Here is a 23,690-nt window from a genome sequence, read left to right as displayed (position 1 = left end):
TAAATCGGAATGATTGCATATCAACTGACAAGATCTGTGAAAGTCTCATCCTGATAAATATCAAGCAATAGTGCACCCTCCCCTCTTTTTTTTTTTTATAATATAATATTGTTTCTGGAAGTTTTTCCACATGGTTATACTATAAATTAAAGATACCAAGAAATTATATACTTGGTATAATCCTTTATCCAAGTGTAAGCAAACAAGTTTGTGTCTGAACTATTTTTAGGACTGGGGCAACTTGTATATATAGAAGCTTATGACTTCACATCACTTGCCTTAGTATCCCATAATGCAAAGCACATATCCTTATGGGTATATATAATGCTGTGCATTATGGGATGGGTCACTACCCAGACTGGTTTCCCTGTTTAAGTGCAGGGTTACCTCTCAAAAAACTCGTGCGATCACCCAACCATGAGAGACCTGAGTGATCATTGAATTCAGAGGTGGCCCTGCTCAGTGACAGGCTCCCCTACCACAAAACAAAACCGCTCAAATTCCAGGGAAAATCATCCACTAAGGAAGTCCTAATGCAGGCCACCCCCAATGGACCCAAATGGCTAAATGCTGAAAAAGCTCCCTAAGGCAAAACCTTAATAGAGCAAAAACTCTGCTCCCCCAGAATCAAACTAGCAACCGTTTTTGACCTTTATTGATATCTCATCAGTGGAAGCTAGATCCAGTGGTGGTACCAAAGTTGAAGTAATGCAGGTCATATTTCCATATATGAGTTGCCAAAAAAGTGTTACACTTTATTATTCAAAATACTCTGGATTAGAGATAGTTGTTGGAAGTTTTTCCACTTGGTTATATTATAAATTAAAGATACCAAGAAATTATATACTGGGTTCAATTCTTTATCCAAGTGTAAGCAAACAAGTTCCACCTCCCACCTCCAAACAAGTCTGGCTCCCACTGACAAGACCTCAATAAAGGTCGAAACCGATCTAGGTAGTGACCCTTCCCGTAATGCATAGCATTATACATACCAGTAAGGATATGTGCTTTGCATTATGGGATACTAATACAAGTGATGCATTAGTATCCTATAAGTCAAGTGATGTGAAATCATAAGCTTCTATATCTATATGAGGGTAGTCTGAGAAGTTCTCAGCTTCGACCATAGATGACAACACTATCGGCATGTTTTTTTTTTTCTAAGTTGGTACATCTGTCATAAGCATCCATGTGAAATTGCAAGTCATTCTATCAAATAGTTTGTTTTATACAGCTGTCTGAAGCAAAAGTGTTATCTGTATCCACTGAAATGGATAAAATTAAGCATCTTGCAGTTATAAAATTGTTTGTAAAAGAAGGTTTAACGGCAAAAGAATTTCATTTGAAGTCCATAAAAATTTATGGGCACTCTTCTCCTTCATTTTTGGCAATTAAGAAATGGGCTGCCGAGTTTAAACTTGGCTGCACCAGCCTTCAAGATGATCCACATGAAGGACGTCCAAAAAGTGTAACAACACAAGAAATCATTGATCAAGTGCACGATATGGTATTGGATGACCGGCCAGTCAAAGTGCATGAAATTTCTGAGACTATAAGCATTTCAAAAGAACATGGAGGATATATTTTGCATGAAGAATTGCAAATGAAAAAGTTTTGCGCAAGACGGGTGCTGCATTTTCTCGCAGCAGATCAAAAATGCACCCGCATGAAAATCTCTGAACAGTGCTTGGAGCATTTTAACAAGAATTAGACAAGAAAATGAGTTTGTGTGTTGATTTATTACTATGGATGAGACTTGGCTTCACCATTACACACACCACAATCCAAACAGCAGTCAAAACAGTGGACAGAAGCCAGTTGTTCAGCGCCAAAGAAGACAAAGTCAGTTCCATCAGCAGGAAAGGTCATGGCATTGGTGTTTTGGGATGTTAAAGGCATTTTGTTTATTAATTATCTTGAAAAGAGTAAAACAATAACCGGGGAATATTATTCCGATCTTTTAATGAGACTAGAAGGAAAAATTCGTGTGAAAAGACCCAGTTTGCAGAAGAAAAAATCATCTTTCATCAGGACAATGCACCTTCCTACAAAGGTGTTTTGGCAATGGGAAAATTAAGAGATCTGCACTATGAATTGTTGGAACATCCACCCTATTCCCCAGATTTGGCTCCCTCTGACTTCTATCTTCCCAAAATTAAAACTCTTCCTTCCTTCCTTCCTTGCTGGTCAGTGATTTTCTTCGAATCAAGAGGTGATTGCAGCTGTAGAAGAGCATTTTGCACATCTTACTGAGAACCGTATAGGGACAGGATAATTATTCTGGAATAAATGTATTAGTCTTAAGGGATATTATGTTGAAAAATAAAAATAGTTTTGAAATTATAAATTCATTTTTTCATTGTTAGGTTGAGAACTTTTCAGACCACCCTCATATATACGAGTTGTTCCAGTCCTGAAAATAGTTGAGGTGCAAACTTGTTTGCTTACACTTGGATAAAGGATTGTATGTATCATTCAATTCATATATCTAAATTTAATATTTATTTCAAATCACTTACTTTTAATTTTGGGTTTAACTACAATCTTATTTTGTTTTGTAACCACCTGCAAGGTGGCATTCTGGCATGTGGCTTAGCTCTGTAAATAAGATCAACATTCTTTGTTCCTTGTGATTATGCTTATACACTGATAATGATTTAATTTCTGGTTGAAATATTTGCATCAATAAAAATTGTTATTTATTCTTGCAAATATGTGTGTTTAATAAACTAAAAATATTTATCCACTCCTAAATTTCCACTCATCAAACAATTTCTGTAATCCACAAATCTTAATGAGCATTCCACTGAACTGCTACGATCTTAAGTCACCTGCCTCAGGATACTTTTCACCACTTCTTCAGAACCAAAGCAAACAGATCTAAGGTAGTCTAGATGGGACCTTAAAGAAGTCTTATAAAGAAATATATTAACCTCCATATCTCTCCTTATCGGTGTATTCTTCAATAACCAAGTAACCCTATGAGCTATTTTAGCCACATTTGCAATAGGCCCTCTTAACTTTAACTTGCAGTCCACTAATTCCACCACCTCCAAATCTCTAGCCTTATCAATATCGTCTAGTCTAGTTCGCTGAAGTATACAGTTGGTAATCTTTTCATTTCAAAATGCATAACTTTACACTTTGCCACATTAAACTGAGAGTCATTCTATTTTGTCCATACTGTCAGTCTATTTAATATTATTATTACCTCAAAGCCTCATTGGAGTCTGAAGACTCATTGAGAGAAGCCAAACACTTGTGGTCCACAATAACTACTTGGACTCTGCCTATCAGCCAAGTACATTTTCCTTTTATTAGTCAGTGAAATCTCTTTGGTAGTAATGGGCCATACCTCAACTTATCTTCACTAAGAATGACTATATACATTGTCTATAGCAGTAATGCATCCTACTCATTCACCACTGACAAAGCAAAAAAATCTCCTTTTCCTCTTCCTTACTCACATGATTTCTGCATCAGGAATACATTCACCAACTTATATATCTCAATCATACCTCCTCCCCCTTCTCCTATCTACCAAGCTCTGCAGACTACTTTCCCTTAATCTGTACACATACTCAATATTTCAGAGTCCCAAGACAGTCTTGGCTATTTTTTTTCTCTCTCTCTCTGCTTTTCTCCCTATTGATTATAAAACTACATGACTGATGGCACAGAAATTCAAATGTGGACTTATTAGTACATCATATAGTGGAACTATCACCTCTTTTTAAATGTTCTTGAATACAGCACACCATTTTCTAAGTAATCTTTATAACTTCTCTGATGTGTTCTCCAAGCTTTAGTTCCCAATTCTCCTCCCTCCCCTCCACCCACACTCCAATGCTTTTCATCCTCCACCTCCTGAAACAGCTTTCCTTCAATATGGTAAGCCTCATTTCATTTCAAAGCACCAACCCCTGCAACATCATGTCACAACTTCTTGATATTGCTGTTCATAATGCAGTTAAATCAGCAAAGAACAGAATATGTACCTTCAAATCTTGATCTATATTGCTGATATATAAATTAAACAACAGTGGTCCTAGAACAGAATTCTTCAGCACCCCCCCCCAACTTGTCCCCTTCCTTTTTCAGGAAACTGAGATCCCATACTCAACTCCCTAGCTCCTATTGGTGAATCATCCCAGTAACCAAGCTACCAAATGACAAATTCCCCATCCTGCTCAAACTAGCTTCTATATTACCTTTACAAACTACACCTGATATATACATTGGCCTATAGTCAGACACCATTGACATGGATTCTGCCTTGTTTAATGGCATTATTTATCCTTCTTCCACGCTTATGGAACAGTTCCCATCACCAGATACTTCTTGAACAACTAAGTCAAGAGCACTTCTAGCTCTGTTGCACACTACTTAATACACCTGGTGATAGCCCATCCAATCCCACAGCTTCATGAATCTCATGGTTACTTAATATTCTAATAAACACTTCCCATTATAAAACTGTCTGTCTTCTGTACTCCTTCCAATTATTATTCAACACTACTCTTAACTCATCTACATGAACTACACCAACCAAATACTCACTGAATGTTTCCATAATCTTCAACCAATGTAATCTATGTTCAGTTTCCAGTAACTAAACTTAATCTTTGATATTCATCCATTCCTCTACTAACAACATAACTATAGAATTCTCTATGGTTTTTTTGTCTGTAGCTTCAGCCAAATTCTTTTCATATGCTAATTCTTCCTTCCTCATAACATTCACCACCTTCCTAGTCAGTGTCTCATACGCTTCATGCTGCTAAGGGATAGATACCTGTTCTTTATATCTCCTCCATTATATCCTCTTTCTCAAAAGCTCCTATAATGATAAATGAAGAACAAGATGAATATTGGATGTTGCTATAGGGCAGAGAATGTGGAGGGTTGTGATGAAGAAATACATAAATAACTTGAGTTAATGAACAAATGAAGGGTGATTATTATAGGCAATTTTAATTATGGCAGTATATATTGGAATGAAGATATAGCATTTTGGAATGAATAAGGAAAATGAATTTATTGAGTTCTTGAGAGACAATTACCTCAGGCAGAATGTAAAGGAGCAAGCACAGGGATCAAGAGTATTAGATCTGATCATTTCATCAGAGGATGTAATTGTGAGTGGGGTTTCACACTTTCCTTCAATTGGTGAGAGTGATCATGGAGTGATCATCTGGATTGTTAGCTAGCCATGTGGAGACTTTTGTGAGGAAAGAATATATGTGAAAATAGAAGCTTTGTGATTATGACAAGCTGAGGAGGCAGATTTGAGCTATAGCATGGAATGAGGTGTTAAGCGGAAGGGGGATAAATGCTGCTTATGAATATATAACAAAGAAATATAGGACAAAGGACAAAGAAATATATAACAGCATCAATATATGAATGTATTCCAAAGGTAAAAAAAACTGAGTAATTATTATTATTATTACTTCCAGGGAGTCCAAAAGCTTATCGAGGGAGGTCACCTACAACCACTTGTTTCCAATACTCATTTCACCAACTGAAACTATCATCATCATCTACATCAATGCCATCTACCATCAACCATCACCACTGGTATTTTCACAGACAATCACAAACATCCATGCCCATGGCAGGATTCAAACCCCAGCCTTTTGGGTGGAGAGCGGATGCACTAACCACTTGGCCAACCAGGCCAGCATATAGGTGTAAAATGAATAAATGAGGAGATTAAGCATGGAATCTGGAAGAAGTTGAAGAAGTCTTTGGTGGCAGCACCAGATGAATAATGGTAATGATGATTTACATGAAGAGTAAAGAGCAGGCCAGAATAGTGACTCAGTTTTTTTTACTAAGGACAACAAAAATGCAGTATGAGTAGAAATTAGCACATCAGAATAGGAAAACCCTTGTGAGTTTTTTTATATGTGGCAAGTAGAAGGAAGAATGATTATGGTATGATGCTGTAATGGATTAAAGTGGAAGATTGGTGAATGCTGCAGAGGATATAGTTGAAGTCTTCAGTGACCATTTCATCACTGTGTTTCATTCTCAGTGGGAAATCAGAAGCTCAACTTCAGAGAATGAAATGAGAAAAGACTTAATGGTGAGCAATCAAGAAGTATATGAGGAATTACGTAAGCTAGATGTCAATAAGGCAATAGGAATTGATGATATATCAAGTCCTATTGACATATCATCTTAAGGGAATGTTCCAAGGAGTTAGCATCAAGCCATGGTCTATCTGTTTAACAAGTCTTGAAACAGCACAAGTCTCAAAGGAGTGGATGAAATGCAAAACTGTTCCACTTCACAAAGGTAGTGATAAGGCTAATGCAACAAATTATATTTCAGTTATATTTCAGTGTCCCTGTAAAATAGAATTTGCAAATTAAAATGAAATTAATTTCAAGAAATTTTTATTTATTTATTATACAAGATATATGTATGTGTACATAAAAATAGAGCATCTCAAAAAAAATTTTTTTTTCAATTATCACAAAAAAAATCACAACACAATTCAAGCCTGCTTTGACACACCGTTCATGAAGCAATACATCAAGCAAAGCTGCTAATTGGTTGTTGAGTTTACTGTTCATTTTATATCATTTTACTATTTATTTTAAGTCATGCAATCTATGTAGTAAAGTTTTCCTTCATGAATAAGAGCGTTGTATAAAAATTTATTATTATTCATCATCTTGAAATGGCATCCCCTCTCAATCAGGTGCCTCTGTATGAGGCTCGTACACACCCACACTGGGCGGCCCTGGTTGTAGTTAAGGTATTGGAGAGATTGGTGAAAGATAGAATACAAAAGTGGGTTGATAACAGCGGTATTTGTTGCACTTTTCAGCATATGTTTCTTGAAGGGAGGTCGTGTTTTATAAATTTGCTTATGTACTATAACAAAATGATGAATGGATTGGACAAGGGAGATGCCATGGTATACTTAGATTTTGCAAAGGCTTTTGATAGATTGCCTCACCACAAGTTTAGTCACTAAACTGAAGTAGATGGAACTGGATGAATGAATTGCTACTATAGATAGGTATCAGGAAGTTACCTATGGGGAGGGTCACTATCTATAAAGAGAAACGTTACCAATTGTGTGCTGCAGGGAACCATTTTGGGACTATTGTTAATTCATATATTAATGATATTGGGATAAGTTTAAAGTGTGATATACAATTGTTTGCAGATGATGCAAAAGTGGGGAGAGTGTTGACGATCAAGCAGTTTCACTAATTCTGATCAAAGATCAGAATTCCCACAAAACAAATAATGCATATATATTTTTTACGTAATGCCAGATATGAATAAATATTTAATAATTCTTAATAAAATCTATATATTATACATAATTTTCAGTAACTTACAGTATAAGTTATCTCATACGCACGACTGGATGAATATTTTATGAGTGAAGTACTCCTATAGCCAGTCACGATCCTATCATCATTACTAAATGCTTGTTTTTTTCTAGATGTGGAAATCTCAAAATTTGGTGCCTCTGGAACATTTATTTTGAATGTAGATTCTTTTGTTGCTTTATCCCAAGTTGCTATTAAGTTGATTTCCCGCTTATAAAAAGATCCTGATATAAATACACAGAGATTAACAATGATTATCAAATAATGCATAAAATCAGAATACATTAATTAACTTTTTTAAAGAAATTTTCTTATACTTTTTATTCATGTTAATAACTATCATATTTATTTTAATAAATTTTTGAAAATGAATTTACTAGCAGCTCCATAGCACAACTGGAAGCACAATGGTATGTTGCACCCTTCAATTAGAAAAGGCCTAAGTTCAATTCTCATCGTGATGGGAGGAATCTTTATATGGACTCATATGGAGATAGCAGAGTTTTTTCCTCCCTAAACCTGCTTTTTCACCACGCAACAGACAAATCAGCCCTTCAGAACACACACAATTTACAGATAAAAAATACTAGTTGGGGTGATGGTGGGCAGTAGATGGCATTGATGTAGATGACTGGTACCAGAGATTCGGTGTAGTGGTGGAGACGGAGAGTTCAACAGTAGGTGTCCTCCCATGATGAGTCTTCAGACTCCTTGGAGGTGTCATGAATAATAATAACTTTCACTTCACACAACTATGTATATTATAGTAACTGATATGATATCTGGACACTCATTATTTAGCAGCCTGTTCAACAAACTGTTCAACAAACATCCAAAATAGATCCACTGGAATAGCAGTTCTTGTCTTGTCATCAAATGAACTGTCAGTAGAGAAAACCAGTTTGCACTGTGAACCAAACAGTGGCAAAGCCTTGATACTTACTCTTACTTGTTTATCATTTCACATGTACCAATGAAGAACTGATGCAACTATAAGTAAATATCATGCACTGCAATATTACCAGGTAGAGATACTGCAGTACCAGATGTGAAATGGAGTTGGATGAAATAGATGACTTGGAATATTGCAGAAATATTTTAGAGACAAATATATGTAGAATAATAGAAGAAAATTCACACATACCTTTTCTTGGATATTGTCGCCTGTCTTCTTTCTGCAATGTGCATATTTCTGCTGTTATGGTGTTAACAGGGGAGTGGGGGGGGGTAGGCATTGTGGAAGAAATTAATTTGAAAAACCCAGGTAGTCATCATTAACCAAACCGATTACCACAACAAAATAACAGCTCTCTTAAACGACCAACACACCTACCAAAAATTCCAAAATGACCCCACCCTCCGACCTCATAAAATAAATCAACAACACCCTACATGCCCTAAAAAATCAAAACAAGATAGATAAAACCACAATGAAAACACAACACCATGCACCACATGTGTCCCTTGTATGTTCGGACAAATCAAAACCCACAAAGACAGTTACCCGATAAGACCCAATAGTCTCCTACAAAAACACTACCACAGCACCTTTATTGAAATTCATAGCCAAACTACTGAAACCATTAATTACAATGTCAAATTCTATGATTAAAAATACAGATGACCTTTTCCAAAAAATAAATAGCATAACCCTATCCCAGGATGACATCCTCACTTCACTGGATGCAGCTTCATTATACACTAATGTGGACATTCCCAGAACATTAAACATCGTGCACACACTACTCACAGAAGACCACACCCTACACTCTCGTACAAAATTAACACCTAATGATATCATAAACTTAATCAAACTAATAATCTCAGCAAACCTCTTCAAGTTCAACAACAGCATGTATATTTGAAATTTCAGACTCCTATGGGCCAAAACATCAGCAGACAACTAGCAGAAATGTTCCTAGCACACATAGAATCATTCCTACTCTACCTTTCCCTCTCTCCCAGCATCATCTTTTATGGAAGATACGTGGATGATATTCTATGCATTGGAGAACCAACACACATCACCACCTTACAAGATTCCCTTAACATTTACAGACAAAAATTCACCATAGAAACTGAACAGAAACAAATCCATCAATTTCCTAAACCTGACATTAATCAGAACAAACAACAAAATAGTCATGAAAATATACCATAAACCCATGCATATCAGAAACTACATCCATTTCAACTCATACCATCCATATTGTGTTAAAAAATTGGTCATCTCCTATCACAATTTATAAATGCTTACAAGTTTTCAACTAACCATAATTATTTCAACACAGAAATAAAAAAATTAACACAGATTTTTAAAAAATCGCAACTATCCCACACAACTAATAAATTATGCAAACAGGACAACAAAAACCCATCAAAACAACCCAACAACCAAATCAAACTTCCCAACACAAAAAGTTATCAAACTGCCATACATCCAGAACACATACAAAGCCTACAAATACATTTTAACATACGGACTATAAACTGGTATTCACCACAAACCGAAAATTGGCAACACTTCTAAACCCACTAAATCTCACACACACACACACACAGAAATATTAGAACACCACAACGTAGTCTACAAATTTCCTTGCTGAAAAGACTGTGATATCACCTACACAGGTTCTACTATCAGGTCTTCATGGGCTAAACTACAAGAACAATGTAACATCCCTATTCCAGAACATTTAAACACCAAAAAATGCAACATCAAAAAGAAAACTAGAATACAATGTACAGGGAAAACAGAAATAGCAGTTCACGCCCTTGAACAGAAACATACCTAGCAAATCGATAAGGTCATAATAACAAACAGACAAGACAACGAAACAATGCTTAGAATATCGGAAACGATAACCATAAAATGTGATGAGAACTCAGTCAACATCCACTGATCCTACATGATTTCTGAGTGTTGGAAGCTCTCTAACATAAAAATTAGGTCACAACTCCGACCAATATACGATAATTCAAGCACTTCAAAGACAGAAACACCAAGCCGACATGACATAGCATCCACTTCCTCCATGAGTTCAGATGACGAGACACATGGTCGAAGCGGCTCACACCCCATTAACCCTCTCCCCAGCCCACTTTTCCCATAAACCCCTTCCCCTTCCTCAAAAAAACAGTTTCTATTTTCAGCCCCCTCTTTCATCTCTTTCCCACCCTACAAAATAAAGCGCTCCGCCCACCCTTAAAAATAATATATGTATATATTATATTAAAAAACCCAGGTTTTTCAAATTAATTTCTCCCACATTGCCTACCCCCCCCCCCCCCTCACTCCCCCTGTTAACACCATAACAGCAGAAATATGCATATCGCAGAAAGAAGACAGGCAACAACATCCAAGAAAAGGTATGTGCGAATTTTTTTCTATTATTTTACATATATTTGTCTCTAAAATACATCTGCAATGCCCTAAGAATTCTTGAGTAAAAAACCAATGACATTAAAAAAGGGGCATTCCTAAACGAAAGCATGCAAAAGCCATAAAAATAATAGTTTTCGAGGAGTAACATGGGAGTTTTCCCAGAAATAACACATATATTGCAGAAATTTTTAGAAATGAGAGAATTTACAAAGGAGACCAAAGTATTAGATGGGATATCAGCCTCTGTATTATGACAATGTGCATGGATAACTGGTGGCTACTCTGATCAAGTCATTTAATTAAAGTGTTAGCTCTAGTAAGGTGCCAAGGAAGGGAAAAGAGTCAACATAGCTCTGTCAAAAAAAAGGGGAGGATACAAAACAGAGGTAACAAATTATAGTCCAATTACTATCTCAAGATTGGTAGCTAAGATATTGGGGGAGTTGGTAAAAGAAAGAAATCAGGGCACATATTGTTTTCTAAAAGGTAATTCAAATACTACTTAGGCAAGTAAATTATTTGCCCAGGTAATTTACTTTTTCTAATAGTGAAAAATGAGTTGGATAAAGGAAATCAGTGATAATGTTGGATAATGAAGGCTACAAATCAGTGATAATGTTGGACTTTGCAAAGGAATTTGAAAGGATACTGCAAATGTTTTATAAACTGAAACAAATGAAGTTAGATATGAAGCTGGTAACATGGATAAAAGAGAGGCTAATAAACAGATATCAAAGAGTCAGTATATTATTAGTCAAAGACTCATCTAGCAGGTCCTTTTGTTATACACACAGCTTATCACACCATGACTTAAACACATTCCAATTCTCATCAGACAACAAACTCTCATGTAGAGCATTCCAATTATTCACAACTTTCCATGCAAAAAACCTTCTCCTCACTCCTTTGCTCACACTCTCCTTATACAGCTTCTTGTTCTCATCTGATCTCCCACCATTTTATGAAAAACTTCTTCAACATTAATACTATAACAACCCCTTACCACCTCATATGTCTCTATCATATCACTCCCTCTCTTCCTCCTATCTACTAAACTCTGTAAATTGTATCTTCTCAACCTCCTTTGTACTCAGCATTCCAGAGATTAGAAACCACTTTAGCTAATTATCACTGAACCACTTCCAACATCTCTTCATCCTTTTGAAAATCAGTGACCATATCTGTGCACAGTAGACCATATTCCTAATCAAGGCCTTATACAATAGAACCAGAATCTCCTTACTTCTACAAGTCAGTGTCCTCCAGATCATTGCCAGAATTCATTGTGTTATCCTCACAATTTTGACAATGTGTCCTCTAAATTTTAGATTCTTATCCATCATCATCTCATGATCTCTTATTTCCTCCAATTCCAACAATATATCTCCACTAAGATGAGATGTAAATTCTACATCTCATCTTTGTAGTAAAGATGAGATGTAGAATTTACATCGCATCTTTACTACAAAGATGAGATGTAAATTTTAGATCTTTACATCTCAAAATGTCAAGATCTAAAATTTTCCAAATTTTAAATCTTTACATTTTGCAACATTCAACTGTTATCTCCACTCCTGTGTCCATTCACTCAGTCTATTCAAGTGTTCTTGAAAAGTCAAAACAACAGTTCTACTACTAGTTCATTCCATCTTTGTATCATTTACAAACAACTGAATATCCCCATTGAAATCTTTTCCAATATCAATAACACACAGTGCAAACAGCCATGGCCTTAAAACAGACCCCTGATGCACACTACTAGTGACTTTCCTCTTCTAGGATATTTCTCCCCCATACACAGCTTGTTGATACCTATCAGATAGCCAATTTCCAGTCCAGTGCACTAGTCTAATATATAGTCTAATAAGATGATAGTCAAATCTGCTCTGATTTGACTATCATCTTATCATGCAGTAATCTATCAAGTCTTTGCAAAATTTAAGTATACTACTGTGTATCCATCTCCCTTGTCCAATGAAGCCATCACCTTATTATAATGAGTAAGCAGATTACTAAAACACGAACTCCCTTTATCAAATCTGTGCTGTCCATCAAATATAATACACTGTTATCAAACCAATTCTGGATTCTGGTTCTCACTAATCTCTCTCCAACACTTTAACCACAACATCTGAACCACAGCCTGGCATTTAATTTGATGCTTGATTTCTGTTACCTCCCTCATGAAGCAGTACAATCTTGCCTTCCTCCCACTTCTTTCAAACTCATCCCAACGTAAGATTCATATTAAACATATGTGTGAAAGCAGATGTCAATTCCCTGGCACATTCCTTCAAAATCCGTGGTGATTATCATCAAGTCCAATAGTGTTATTAACATAAAATTTGATGAATTCCTCATATGCTTCTTGCTCACTCACATATGGAGGGGGGTGGGGGAGGCTGAATTTTTATTATTATTATTATTATGTGACACCTCCAGGGAGTCCAAAGACTCATCGAGGGAGAGTGTGCCAACAGCATCGAACAATTTCCCTTCCAACTACTAACTTCCCCAAACTTGCTTAACTTTTTGTGTGAGCCATTAGTAGCAAAGGTTCTACCAATCAATTTATTATTATTATTATTTTGTGACACCTCTAAGGAGTTCAAAGACTCATTGAGTGAGGGTACCTTCTCTACAACTTTCCATGCCCACACTTAATCCACCAACTATACTGAACTGCCACTACCATCATCATATACACCGATGGCATCTACTGCTGACCACCAGCACTAGTATTTTTTGTCTGTAAATGTGTATTCTAAAAGCCAATTTGTCTGAAGGTGGGATATGTTCTGAAAACCAATTTGTCTGAAAATGGGATGAAAAACCTGAGTTTCTGGGACAAAAAAAAAAACCCTTGCTACTTCCATATGAAATCAGCTAACTCACCTTCAATTGAAAAAAACAAATATTTAAGATTCCTCCCATCACAACGAGAATTGAACTTTAGGCTTTTTCCAGTTGAAGGGTGCAACATACCATCATTCTTGGTGACCAGTGACACATAAAAAGGCAGTGCACTTTTGCTTCTGCTTTTTAATTTATATAATAGAAAAAGAAATTTTTTAATAGAAAAAGCACCGAATTGAAAAAATTCGGTGTCGAGGCTAGCTGGTGAACGGACGTGCTATCGGAGAGCTCCTGAGAGATTTGTGTTTTTTGTTGATTTATTGGTGTTTTGGATTCAATTTAATGGACTTAAGTGTTTAATTTTGGTATATTATTAGAGCTTTATTAACGTGGTTAGTGTACTAAAGTGTTTTATAACATAATCTATGTCGGGAAGTCGCCGCTAGATGAATTCGTAATGAGTAGTGTTCGTGCAAGCTCCAGATAAGATAAGTATCATTTTCAGTTATCGATACAAATTACTTAATATTGTGTAGTTTTGTTTTGTTTGCCTGGCGTATTTTAGTGAGTCTATTTTTGGTGTGTTATAACGTTTAATTTGACAAAACACGTTACAGATAAATATGGCACCTGTGTGTAGGAAAATAGCGGCCAGTAATGAAGGTTCGCCATCATTATCAAAGAACGGTAGCATAAAAGAAATGAGTCAGTGTACTAGCTGCGAAATGTACGCTTTGCGGAGTGCGGTCGGAGTGTGGTTAGATGATAATAAAGGATTGAATGTGTGTAGAAAATGTAGGGAGAATGCGGAATTGAAGTGTATTTTGGATCGTGAGTGTGATATTTTTGTCAACCTTCAGAATGAAGGAAATAGGGATATGACAAGAAACGGCAAGGTTATACATGAAAATTGTGAGAGTGTGAATGTAGAAAGTGTGAATGATAGTATAAATGGTTTCTCAGAGAACAAAAAAGATGAGATAGATGCATTGAGTGAGATTGCGTTGTTGAATAGTGCGATAGAAAGAGCAAAACAGCAGCTAGAGTGCATGAACAAAAGTAGACTGAATGAACCAACCAATAATAAAAGGTATGACAGGAAAAATAGACGTATGAATGTGAACATGAACAAAATGAAGGATAGAGTGCTGTATGGAGACTCGTTAGTACGAGGTGTGTTAGTAGAGGATTTGACAAAATCGTACCAACCTGGTGCGACCATAAAGGACGTAACTGCGTCTATTAGAGAGCAAAAGGAAAGGGTGAAAGAAATGATTGTTGTGGCAGGTACGAATGATTTGAAAGGAGATAAAATGGAAATGATAGAAGACCTGAATGAATTGTTTGAGGTAGCAAAAGAAAAGAGTGAGAGAGTTAGAATGATTAGTCTTTTGCCACGGTATGACAGTGAAATGTTTAAAAGGAGGGCTATAATTGCAAATGACTTTATGCGTGGGTTATGTATGACGATTGGTGTGGAATTTGTGGATGTGTGGAATGAGTTTGATGGGCGAAAGGATCTATATAAGATGGATGGCTTGCATTTGAATGGTTACGGTGTAAGAAGACTTGAGAAAGTGTTGCTGAATGTAGTGGATGTGCAAATTCAGGGAAACTAGATTTGTTAGGGGGGGGGGGAGTAGAGATACAGTCCTTATGGAGGCAGTTGAATGTAAGAATGAATATAATATGCCAGAGCAAATAAGGACAACAAATCTGAGTGGGATAGTTAATATAAGGCATCAAGGTAGGGTTGGGGCTAATGGGGGTCTTAAATTCATGTACACTAATACTAGGAGTATTAGGAACAAGAAGGAAGAGTTTTTGGCCATGGTTGGCACTTCCAGACCACAGGTTATAGGTATTAGTGAAACATGGCTGACTGTAGATGATATAACTAGTGGGATTGAATGTGATGGGTATAGTGTGTTCAGGAATGACAGAGAGAATAAAATGGGGGGAGGAGTATTGTTGATAATAGCTGATGAGCTGCATCCAAGGAGAATAGAAGTTGAATTGCAGGATAGAGAAAAGAGCACATTTGAGGCCATTTGGTGTGAGATTGTGGCTAGCAGAACTAAATATACAATTGGGTGCTGCTATAGACCAGGTGATGGAAAAGATAGTGGTGACAGCATGCACAAGCAAATAGAAGAAATGAGTGGAAGGAGGATAATTATTATGGGAGAATTCAACTATGGTGGCATTGATTGGAAGGAAGAGAGGACACATTGGAGGAAGGAATTGGTTTTTATGCGGTTATTAAGGGATAACTATCTGCTACAGCATGTAATGGAAAATACTAGGGGTCAGAGTACTTGACCTAGTAATTGCATCTGAGGATTTGGCTGTAACAAATATGACCACATTGCCACCAATCGGTGAGAGTGATCATAGGGTCTTAACTTGGGAGGTGGCTAAAGGTGTAGAATTTTCAATTAAGACAGGGTACATGTGGAATTATCGGGCTGGAAAGTATGACAAGCTTAGGAGTTTGATTGGTTCAGTGCCATGGCATGTACAACTGCAAGGACTAGAAGTTGATAGTGCATGGGAGGTAGTTAAGAAGTGCTTGCATGAAGCAATGGCTGACTGTATACCTAGAGTCCGAATAATAAATCAAGTAGGGGTTAAATGGATGAATAACACCATTAAGCTTGAGTTGCAAAAAAAGAAACAACTATGGAGGGAATTTAAGGAGAAGGGTGACCGGCAGGCACATGAACGGTATAAAGCGCAGGCCAGAAGGGTGACGAGTGTGGTAAGAAAAGCAAAAAAGGATTACGAAAGAACATTGGCCATGCAGGCTAAAGAGAATCCTAAACAGTTTTTTAGATATGTAGCAAGTAAAAGGAAAAATGTATATGGCAGATTGATTTTAAAGAATGCCGATGGTAGAGAGGTAACTGAATCAGTTGAGATAGTTGAGTTACTGAGTGAGCACTTTGCAAAAGTATATCATCCAGGTGGTGACATTGCAGAAACGAATAAACCAGTAGATTATACGGGAATTGAGGTTAATGAAGTGGAGGTGAGTAGTCTATTGCATAACCTCAATGTCAATACATCTGTGGGATTGGATGGTATACCAGCTCGTGTTGTACGAGAAGCAGCTAAAGAATTGTCAGTACCCTTGACCATTTTGTTTAATTTGAGTCTCGGGTCTGGGTTAGTCCCGAGCGGGTGGAAAGAGGGGAAAATAGTTCCACTGCATAAAGGTGGTTCCAGGACTGCTGTTGTGAATTACCGACCGATTAGCATATCAGGAATCACTGTCAAGGTCTTAGAGAAAATAGTCAAGAGGAAAATACAAGATTGGATAGAAGAAAATGGGATACTGTATCGGGGACAGCATGGTTTTGTGAATGGTCATGCCTCAGTAACTTGCTCAAGTATTATAACACAGTGACGGCTGAACTGGATAAGGGTAATGGGTTTATGGTGATTCTACTGGACCTTGCCAAGGCCTTTGACAGGATTCCACATGGAATTCTAATCAGTAAATTGCGGCATATGGGAATGGACATAGGGTTGGTGAGATGGATAGGAGGGTGGTTGACGGAGAGATATCAGAGAGTGGTTTACTCGGGAGTAGAGTCCACAAGACGGCCTGTGACCAGTGGTGTGCCACAAGGATCTGTTCTTGGACCACTGCTGTTTAATTTGTTCATAAATGATATAGGAAATGATCTGAGAGGAACAGTTCATTTGTTTGCGGATGATGCAAAGTTGGGTAAGGCAATAGTGAATGCAGATGACGTCAAAATTTTGCAGGATGATTTGGATAGATTGGAGGTCTGGGCTAAGGAGAATGGATGTCAGTTTAATGTGGCAAAATGTAAGGTTATGCATTTTGGGGTGAAAAGATTAGCGGCAGTTTACTGCATTGGTGGAACCGTGCTCCAGGAAATTGACGAGGCACGAGATTTAGGAGTGTTGGTAGATAAGGAATTGAAATTTAGGGGACACATTGCAAAAGTGACCAAAACAGCTCATCAAATCACTTGGTTGCTGAAGAATACATTGACAAGCAGAGACAAGCAGGTTATTGTTCCTCTGTATCGAGCCTTGATAAGACCCCATCTAGACTACTGTGCTCAGATTTGGTCACCTAGGTTTCTTCTTGATGGGGAGGAGGTGGAGAGGATCCAGAGGCGAGTGACCAAGATGATAGCAGGTCTGTGGAATGAACCGTATGAGAACAGGTTGAGGATTTGTGGGTTGCAAAAATTGGTTGATAGGCGGAGGAGGGGAGATATGATTGAGACATTGAAATTACTGAAGGGTTTCTATAAAATTAATTCAGAAGATATTTTTGAGAACAGGGCTGGTTGTGGGAGGACTAGGGGACATCCATGGAAACTGGGCAAAAGTGTGGTTAGTAAAGGTGTTAGAGCTGGGTTCTTTACTTTTAGAGTAGTGAATGAGTGGAATGCGCTCCCTGAGTCTGTGGTGGATGCTGTGACATGAATGAGTTTAAGGCGAGGTATGATAGATACTGTATGAATGACAAATAGTTGTGATGAATATGATTTGGGGCCTCCCTCGATGAGTCTAATGACTCCCTGGAGTTGCCCGTAATAATAGTAATAATAATAATATATATATATGACGGAATGATCATTGACTCGGTTAACATACATAGTTTTATGAAGAATTAAATGACTAGAACTGAGATTTAAGTAAAAAAAAAAAAAAGGTTTTAATATAAACACACTACTAGTTTCGGCCTGTAACAGCCTTCTTCAGGTGACATTATAAAAGAAGAAAAAACACTAAACATCGAGGGTTAAAAGTTCCATACGCATTTCGACAGATTTGTCTGTCTGCCCAAAATAAGGAATATCGCAATCACATAATATTTTATATACACCAGGGTATTTGAGTTGAGTGGCTAATTAAGGAACGGATCTTTGGAAGTGGAGTGAACAAAGTTCTGATATTGTATTTTCTTAGAACTTCTTTTGCTAATTTATGTGAAACAGTACTTATGTAAGGAATAGATATATTGCCTTTGAATCTATTTGTTTCTTCTAAGTGATGTCTAGGAGGATTAAGAAGGAATTTGTCAATGATTTTCTTGGAATATCCATTAACTTCGAAAGAAGTTTTCAGATGGTTTATTTCTGTAAGAAGTTCATTTGGGTCATCAAGAAGAGAATGGGCTCTATATCCCAAGGTGGAAATTATTCCAAGCTTATGCGGAGGGAAATGATAGGACTGACTGTGCAGATATTTGTTGGTATGTGTGGGCTTTCTATATATCGATATTTTTAGTTTACCAGAAGAGCAAGTCAGTTTGACATCAAGAAAAGGCAAGGAATTATCTGTTTCAAGCTCAGCAGTAAACTTAATACTTTGATGTCGGCTATTGAGATGTTTGAGGAAAACCATAAGGGATTCATGTCCATGGCTCCAAACAATGAAGACATCATCCACATAACGTTTCCAAACTTTAGATGTTAAAATAAAGGAAGAGATAGCCTTGGTTTCAAAATCTTCTAAGTAAATATTTGCAAGAACAGGAGATAAAGGATTACCCATAGCCAGCCAATGATTTTGTTTGTATATATTATCTTGAAATTTGAAGTAACCAGGCCTGATGCAATGTGTAAGCAAGGCTAACATTTTTTTTGGATAACTTGTCCTTGAGTAATGTTAGGACTTCATCTGTTGGGACATTAGTGAACAAAGAAGTTATGTCCAAGCTAGCCATGATGTCATTTTCATCAACTGTAATATCGTTGATGTATGTAACAAATTCCGTAGTGTTTTTGATAAAGGATGGTGACTTCCCTGAAAAACGTTTTAGGTATTTGGCAAGATATTTTGAAAGATTGTATGTAGGAGAATCGATACCTTCTACAATTGGGCATAATGGGATATTCTCTTTATGGATTTTAGGAACAGCATATATGCAAGGAATTAACGGATGGAGAGAGCGTAGAGATAAACAAACGTTTCGGGATAATTCAGTTGCTGTTTTTAATAAGTTGTTTGTACGATTTTGAAGTTCACAAGTTGGATCTCTCTCAAGTATTGAGTAGGTATCATTATGTAGTAATTCAATCATTTTATTCTGGTAATCTTCAGAGTTCAGGATGACTGTTGCATTTCCTTTATCCGCAGGGAGGATGATTATATCTCTGTTGTTTTTTAAACTTTTAATAGCTTTGCGTTCAGTTGAAGTAATGTTGTCTGCAGGTGGTTTTGCGTTATTGATAATAAAGATTGATTCAATACGTAGAAGGTTTGCATCTTGTGGAGGGAGAAAAGAAGCAGCTTTTTCTATTTTTGTAAGTAGTGTCTCCTTTGGTATTAATTTTGGGGAAGGAATAAAGTTTAGACCTTTACTAAGGATGCTTTGTTCTACATCTGAAAGTATATAGGAGGATTCGTTGATAACGACTTTGTCAATATTGATGTGTGGTTTTGAGTTCCTATTATTTTGTAATCTCTTTAATGTTTCAAATTTACTTATAAGATTTACTTTGTTATTATATTGTATTCTGGCTGTTTGAGATTCACAGTATGTATTAAAGGTATGCCAACTTTCATTATCTAGAGATTCTTCCAGTTTTTCAGCTATGATTCTTTTTTTATTGAAAAGAAAAGCAAGAGTTCGTTTAGTATCCGAGATTCTTTCAGACAGTAGGTCTAATTTAGCTTTATGATAGATTCTCTTTGCACGTTCAGTTGTTACGTTTTCTTTAAAGCATATAAATTTAGGAAAGACAGCATGGAATTTGCAACGCGTTTTAAGAAGACCAACCTGTTGATGTTTAGTCCAATCCTCTTTAGTGTCTTGTTGAAGTTTCTTTTATTATTGATAATAGAAGCCTCATCATGAAGGTTATAGATGACAGAATGATCATTGACTCGGTTAACATACATCGTTTTATGAAGAATTAAATGACTAGAACCGAGATTTAAGTAAAAAGGTTTTAATATAAACACACTACTAGTTTCGGCCTGTAACAGCCTTCTTCATTATTATGGGCAGACAGACAAATCTGTCGAAATGCGTATGGAAGAACACATGAGAGACATTACTTACAAGAGATAGCGAGCGAGCGAGTACATTATCAAGTCATATCCTTTTCTCGGCTAATCCTAATGATGATAACCAAAGTCACAAAGTCTGCTGGGAAAAATCTACTAACATCTTCCGTTGCAGTGACGAAGTAGAGAGAAAAATTGTGGAATCTAGAGAAATCATCTTCAATCCTGTTCATCTAAATAACAACTTAAGCTACAACCTCCCAGATAGTCATTCAGCTGTAATCATGTACTGGCGTTCACGTGATGCAGCAAGCATGCACTCTCCCAACAATCCAACAAACAAAAGAACAGCTTCAAATACAACTACGTTTTCATGCTAATTATGTATAAAGACTGTCTATGTTGTTCATAGTCTTTTAACCCTCAATGTTTAGTGTTTTTTCTTTTTTTATAATGTCACCTGAAAAAGGCTGTTACAGGCCGAAACTAGTAGTGTGTTTATATTAAAACACACTACTAATTTCGGCCCGTAACAAAATGGGAGCAAATTAAATGACTAGAACTGAGATTTAAATCTCGGTTCTAGTCATTTAATTCTTCATAAAACTATGTATGTATATATATATATATATATCAATATAGAAAATTATTTATATTATTATATAATATTAACTGTGTATTATATTATATTAACTGTGTGCTGCAGTACCTCAGGGTGCCACGAAATATTCCAATATTTTCACTGAAATGACACTTAGCCCACATGGTTTTAGAATTGCACCATCGATCTGTTGATGTGATTTTAGGAAGAACATCTAACAGACACTGTACAAACCACTAACTGTTAGGTAGGCCTATGTTCTGACTTTAAGTGCTGTGGAAAAATCCTGATACACTAAGGGTACCATAAACCAAAAAAGTTTGGGAACCACCGGTCTAGTGAATTGGGGTTGATTGTGGACGGGAAGTCAAATTTATAGAACATATTGCAAAGGTACCCAAAAAATCAGGTTACTTGGATGTTGAAGAAGACACTGACAAGCAGGGATAGAGAGGTTATTCTTCTTTATAAGTCTTTAATAAGACCACATTTGGATTCCTGTACACAGATCTGTCACTTGGATTCCTTGGAAATGTGGACATGGTGAAGATGATACAGAGATGAGTTACTCAGTTTCAAGGACAGATTAAGGCTCTTTGGTTATAAAGACTAGCTGATAGAATGAAATGAAGGATAGAATCATATAAGTTCTTACAGGGATTGTATAAAATTGGCACAAAAGACTTTTTTATCAATACATGACAGGAGGGATCAGTCCTGGAAATCGAACCATCTAGTAGCTGGTTCCCTCAGAAGTTTCCCTCAGGATAGCTGGTGCTTGAGGGAATTTACAGTTCTCTTCACTTAACCTACGTCAATAGCAGCAACCAACTTAGTGCTTCAACCTATTAGAATACTTAGCTGGATTTCAAATCCATTACTTGTGTTACTCGTACTAACACTGATTGCAATTTCTGTAATTATTAATGATTGCCATTCCCCTGCAGTCATCAGTAATACTCCCCTACTCTTTTCTGTTTTGTATGAACACACACTATGCTCATCATATTCTTATATATTATATAAGAATTATATATATTAAGCTTATATGGTCCCTAAAAGGAATAATCTTACATTAATCTAGTCTCATTAGTCCAGTAAGTCACACATGGACTATTGTGCAGAAATTTGGTCACCTGGTTTGCAAAAGGATGAAGAGATCTTGGAAAATGTCTGACTAAGGTATATGAGGAAGGGTTGAAAGATACAGTTTACAGAGTCTAGTGGATAGGAGGAAGAGAAGTGATATGATAGAGACCTACAGGTTAGTAAGGGTTGTTATGGGATCAGTGTTGAATAGGTTTTACAGAAAATGGTGAGAGATCGGGAGGAACCAGAGGTCATCCCTGGAAGCTGTATAAGAAGAGTGTCAACACACACATCCTTTATCTTTATTTATTTTTTATTTTTTACATAGGGGAGTGAGAAGCAGGTGTTTGCATGCAGAGTTGTGAATTATTTAAATTCCTTGTCTGGGAGGGTGGTGTCTGCAGAGAATCTGAGTGTCTTTAAGACACAGTGTGATGAGCTGTGTGTATGACAAAAGGACCTCCTATATGAGTCTTTGACTCCATGGGGTCTTAAGGTAGTAATAATAATAATATAATAATAAATTATGTACAGTGGTTAGCAAGGGTTTGAGGACTAAATCTGGAGGTTGGTGAATAGGTGGAATAGGGAGTTGCCCAAAGCAGTTTTGAGTGCTTAATCAGGAGAAGTAGAATAAATATGGTGTGACTAACTCTTAGTAGAGACATTACAAGATGAAGTCTTTAAGTCCATGGGGGATGTCTGAGAAAATAATAAGAAGAAAAAGAAGAAGGATTGTAATATACCTTTTTGTATGGCCTCCAAAAATGAGACTCACTCTTCTGATTTTTTTTTTTTTTTTTTCAACCCATGAATGTTGGTCTAGTTATTTTAAGTGCTGGATTGGTTTTTGTTTCCTGGTAGAAGTCTAAAAAGGGCTTGAAAAGTATCATGCCTAGTCTCTAGAGTAGGATTTTCAGATTATCTAACTTAGCCCACTCTTGTTATTAATGCATAACAGGTTTATCATATTTTGAAATAAAATGTGAAATAAAATTTCACATTTTATTTCAAAATGTGACCATAGATCACAAACAGTGCTGGATTATAGTTTGCCCACGGTTTGCAGGTCCCTGCTTCGCGTCTTTCCAAGAATAGTCGATTCATGCTGAAGGGGAGAAAGAAACGAAGGGAGTCCGAATTGGTAGCCAACACGCGAAATCACGTGCTTTATAGGTAAAATTTTCCGTACTGTTATACAAGCAACATAGTTAACTACAATAATCATAAAAGAGAAGTTAATTTTCCGGCTGGTAATAATAAACTCATCTCACAATACGGACTGATTACCCTATTATCGGAATGGATTCTCCTTTTTCTGAGATGCGGAAGTGTCGAAGGATCTCTAATCGGTGGGCGAACTATATCAAATAGGCAGAGTAGGCATGGGCCTATGAGC

General features: G+C 36.7%; 1 protein-coding gene across 1 annotated transcript in view; it reads right to left on the bottom strand.

The window, feature by feature from the left end:
- LOC150095133 (uncharacterized) overlaps nucleotides 1–23,690 on the bottom strand; it is a 489,238-nt gene that overhangs the window by 413,780 nt on the left and 51,768 nt on the right. Inside the window, exon 4 of the mRNA XM_090410959.1 lies at nucleotides 7,365–7,582. Coding sequence (XP_090267085.1) covers nucleotides 7,365–7,582 — 218 coding nt within the window. The remainder of the gene's footprint in view (nucleotides 1–7,364; nucleotides 7,583–23,690) is intronic.

Source organism: Typopeltis vanoorti, chromosome 21, assembly GCF_054136105.1.
Source record: "Typopeltis vanoorti isolate ZY-2024b chromosome 21, IOZ_Tvanoo_1.0, whole genome shotgun sequence".
NCBI classification, from domain to species: domain Eukaryota; kingdom Metazoa; phylum Arthropoda; class Arachnida; order Uropygi; family Thelyphonidae; genus Typopeltis; species Typopeltis vanoorti.
Note: the sequence above shows the minus strand (reverse complement) of the source record. Positions and strands in the feature narration are given on the sequence as shown.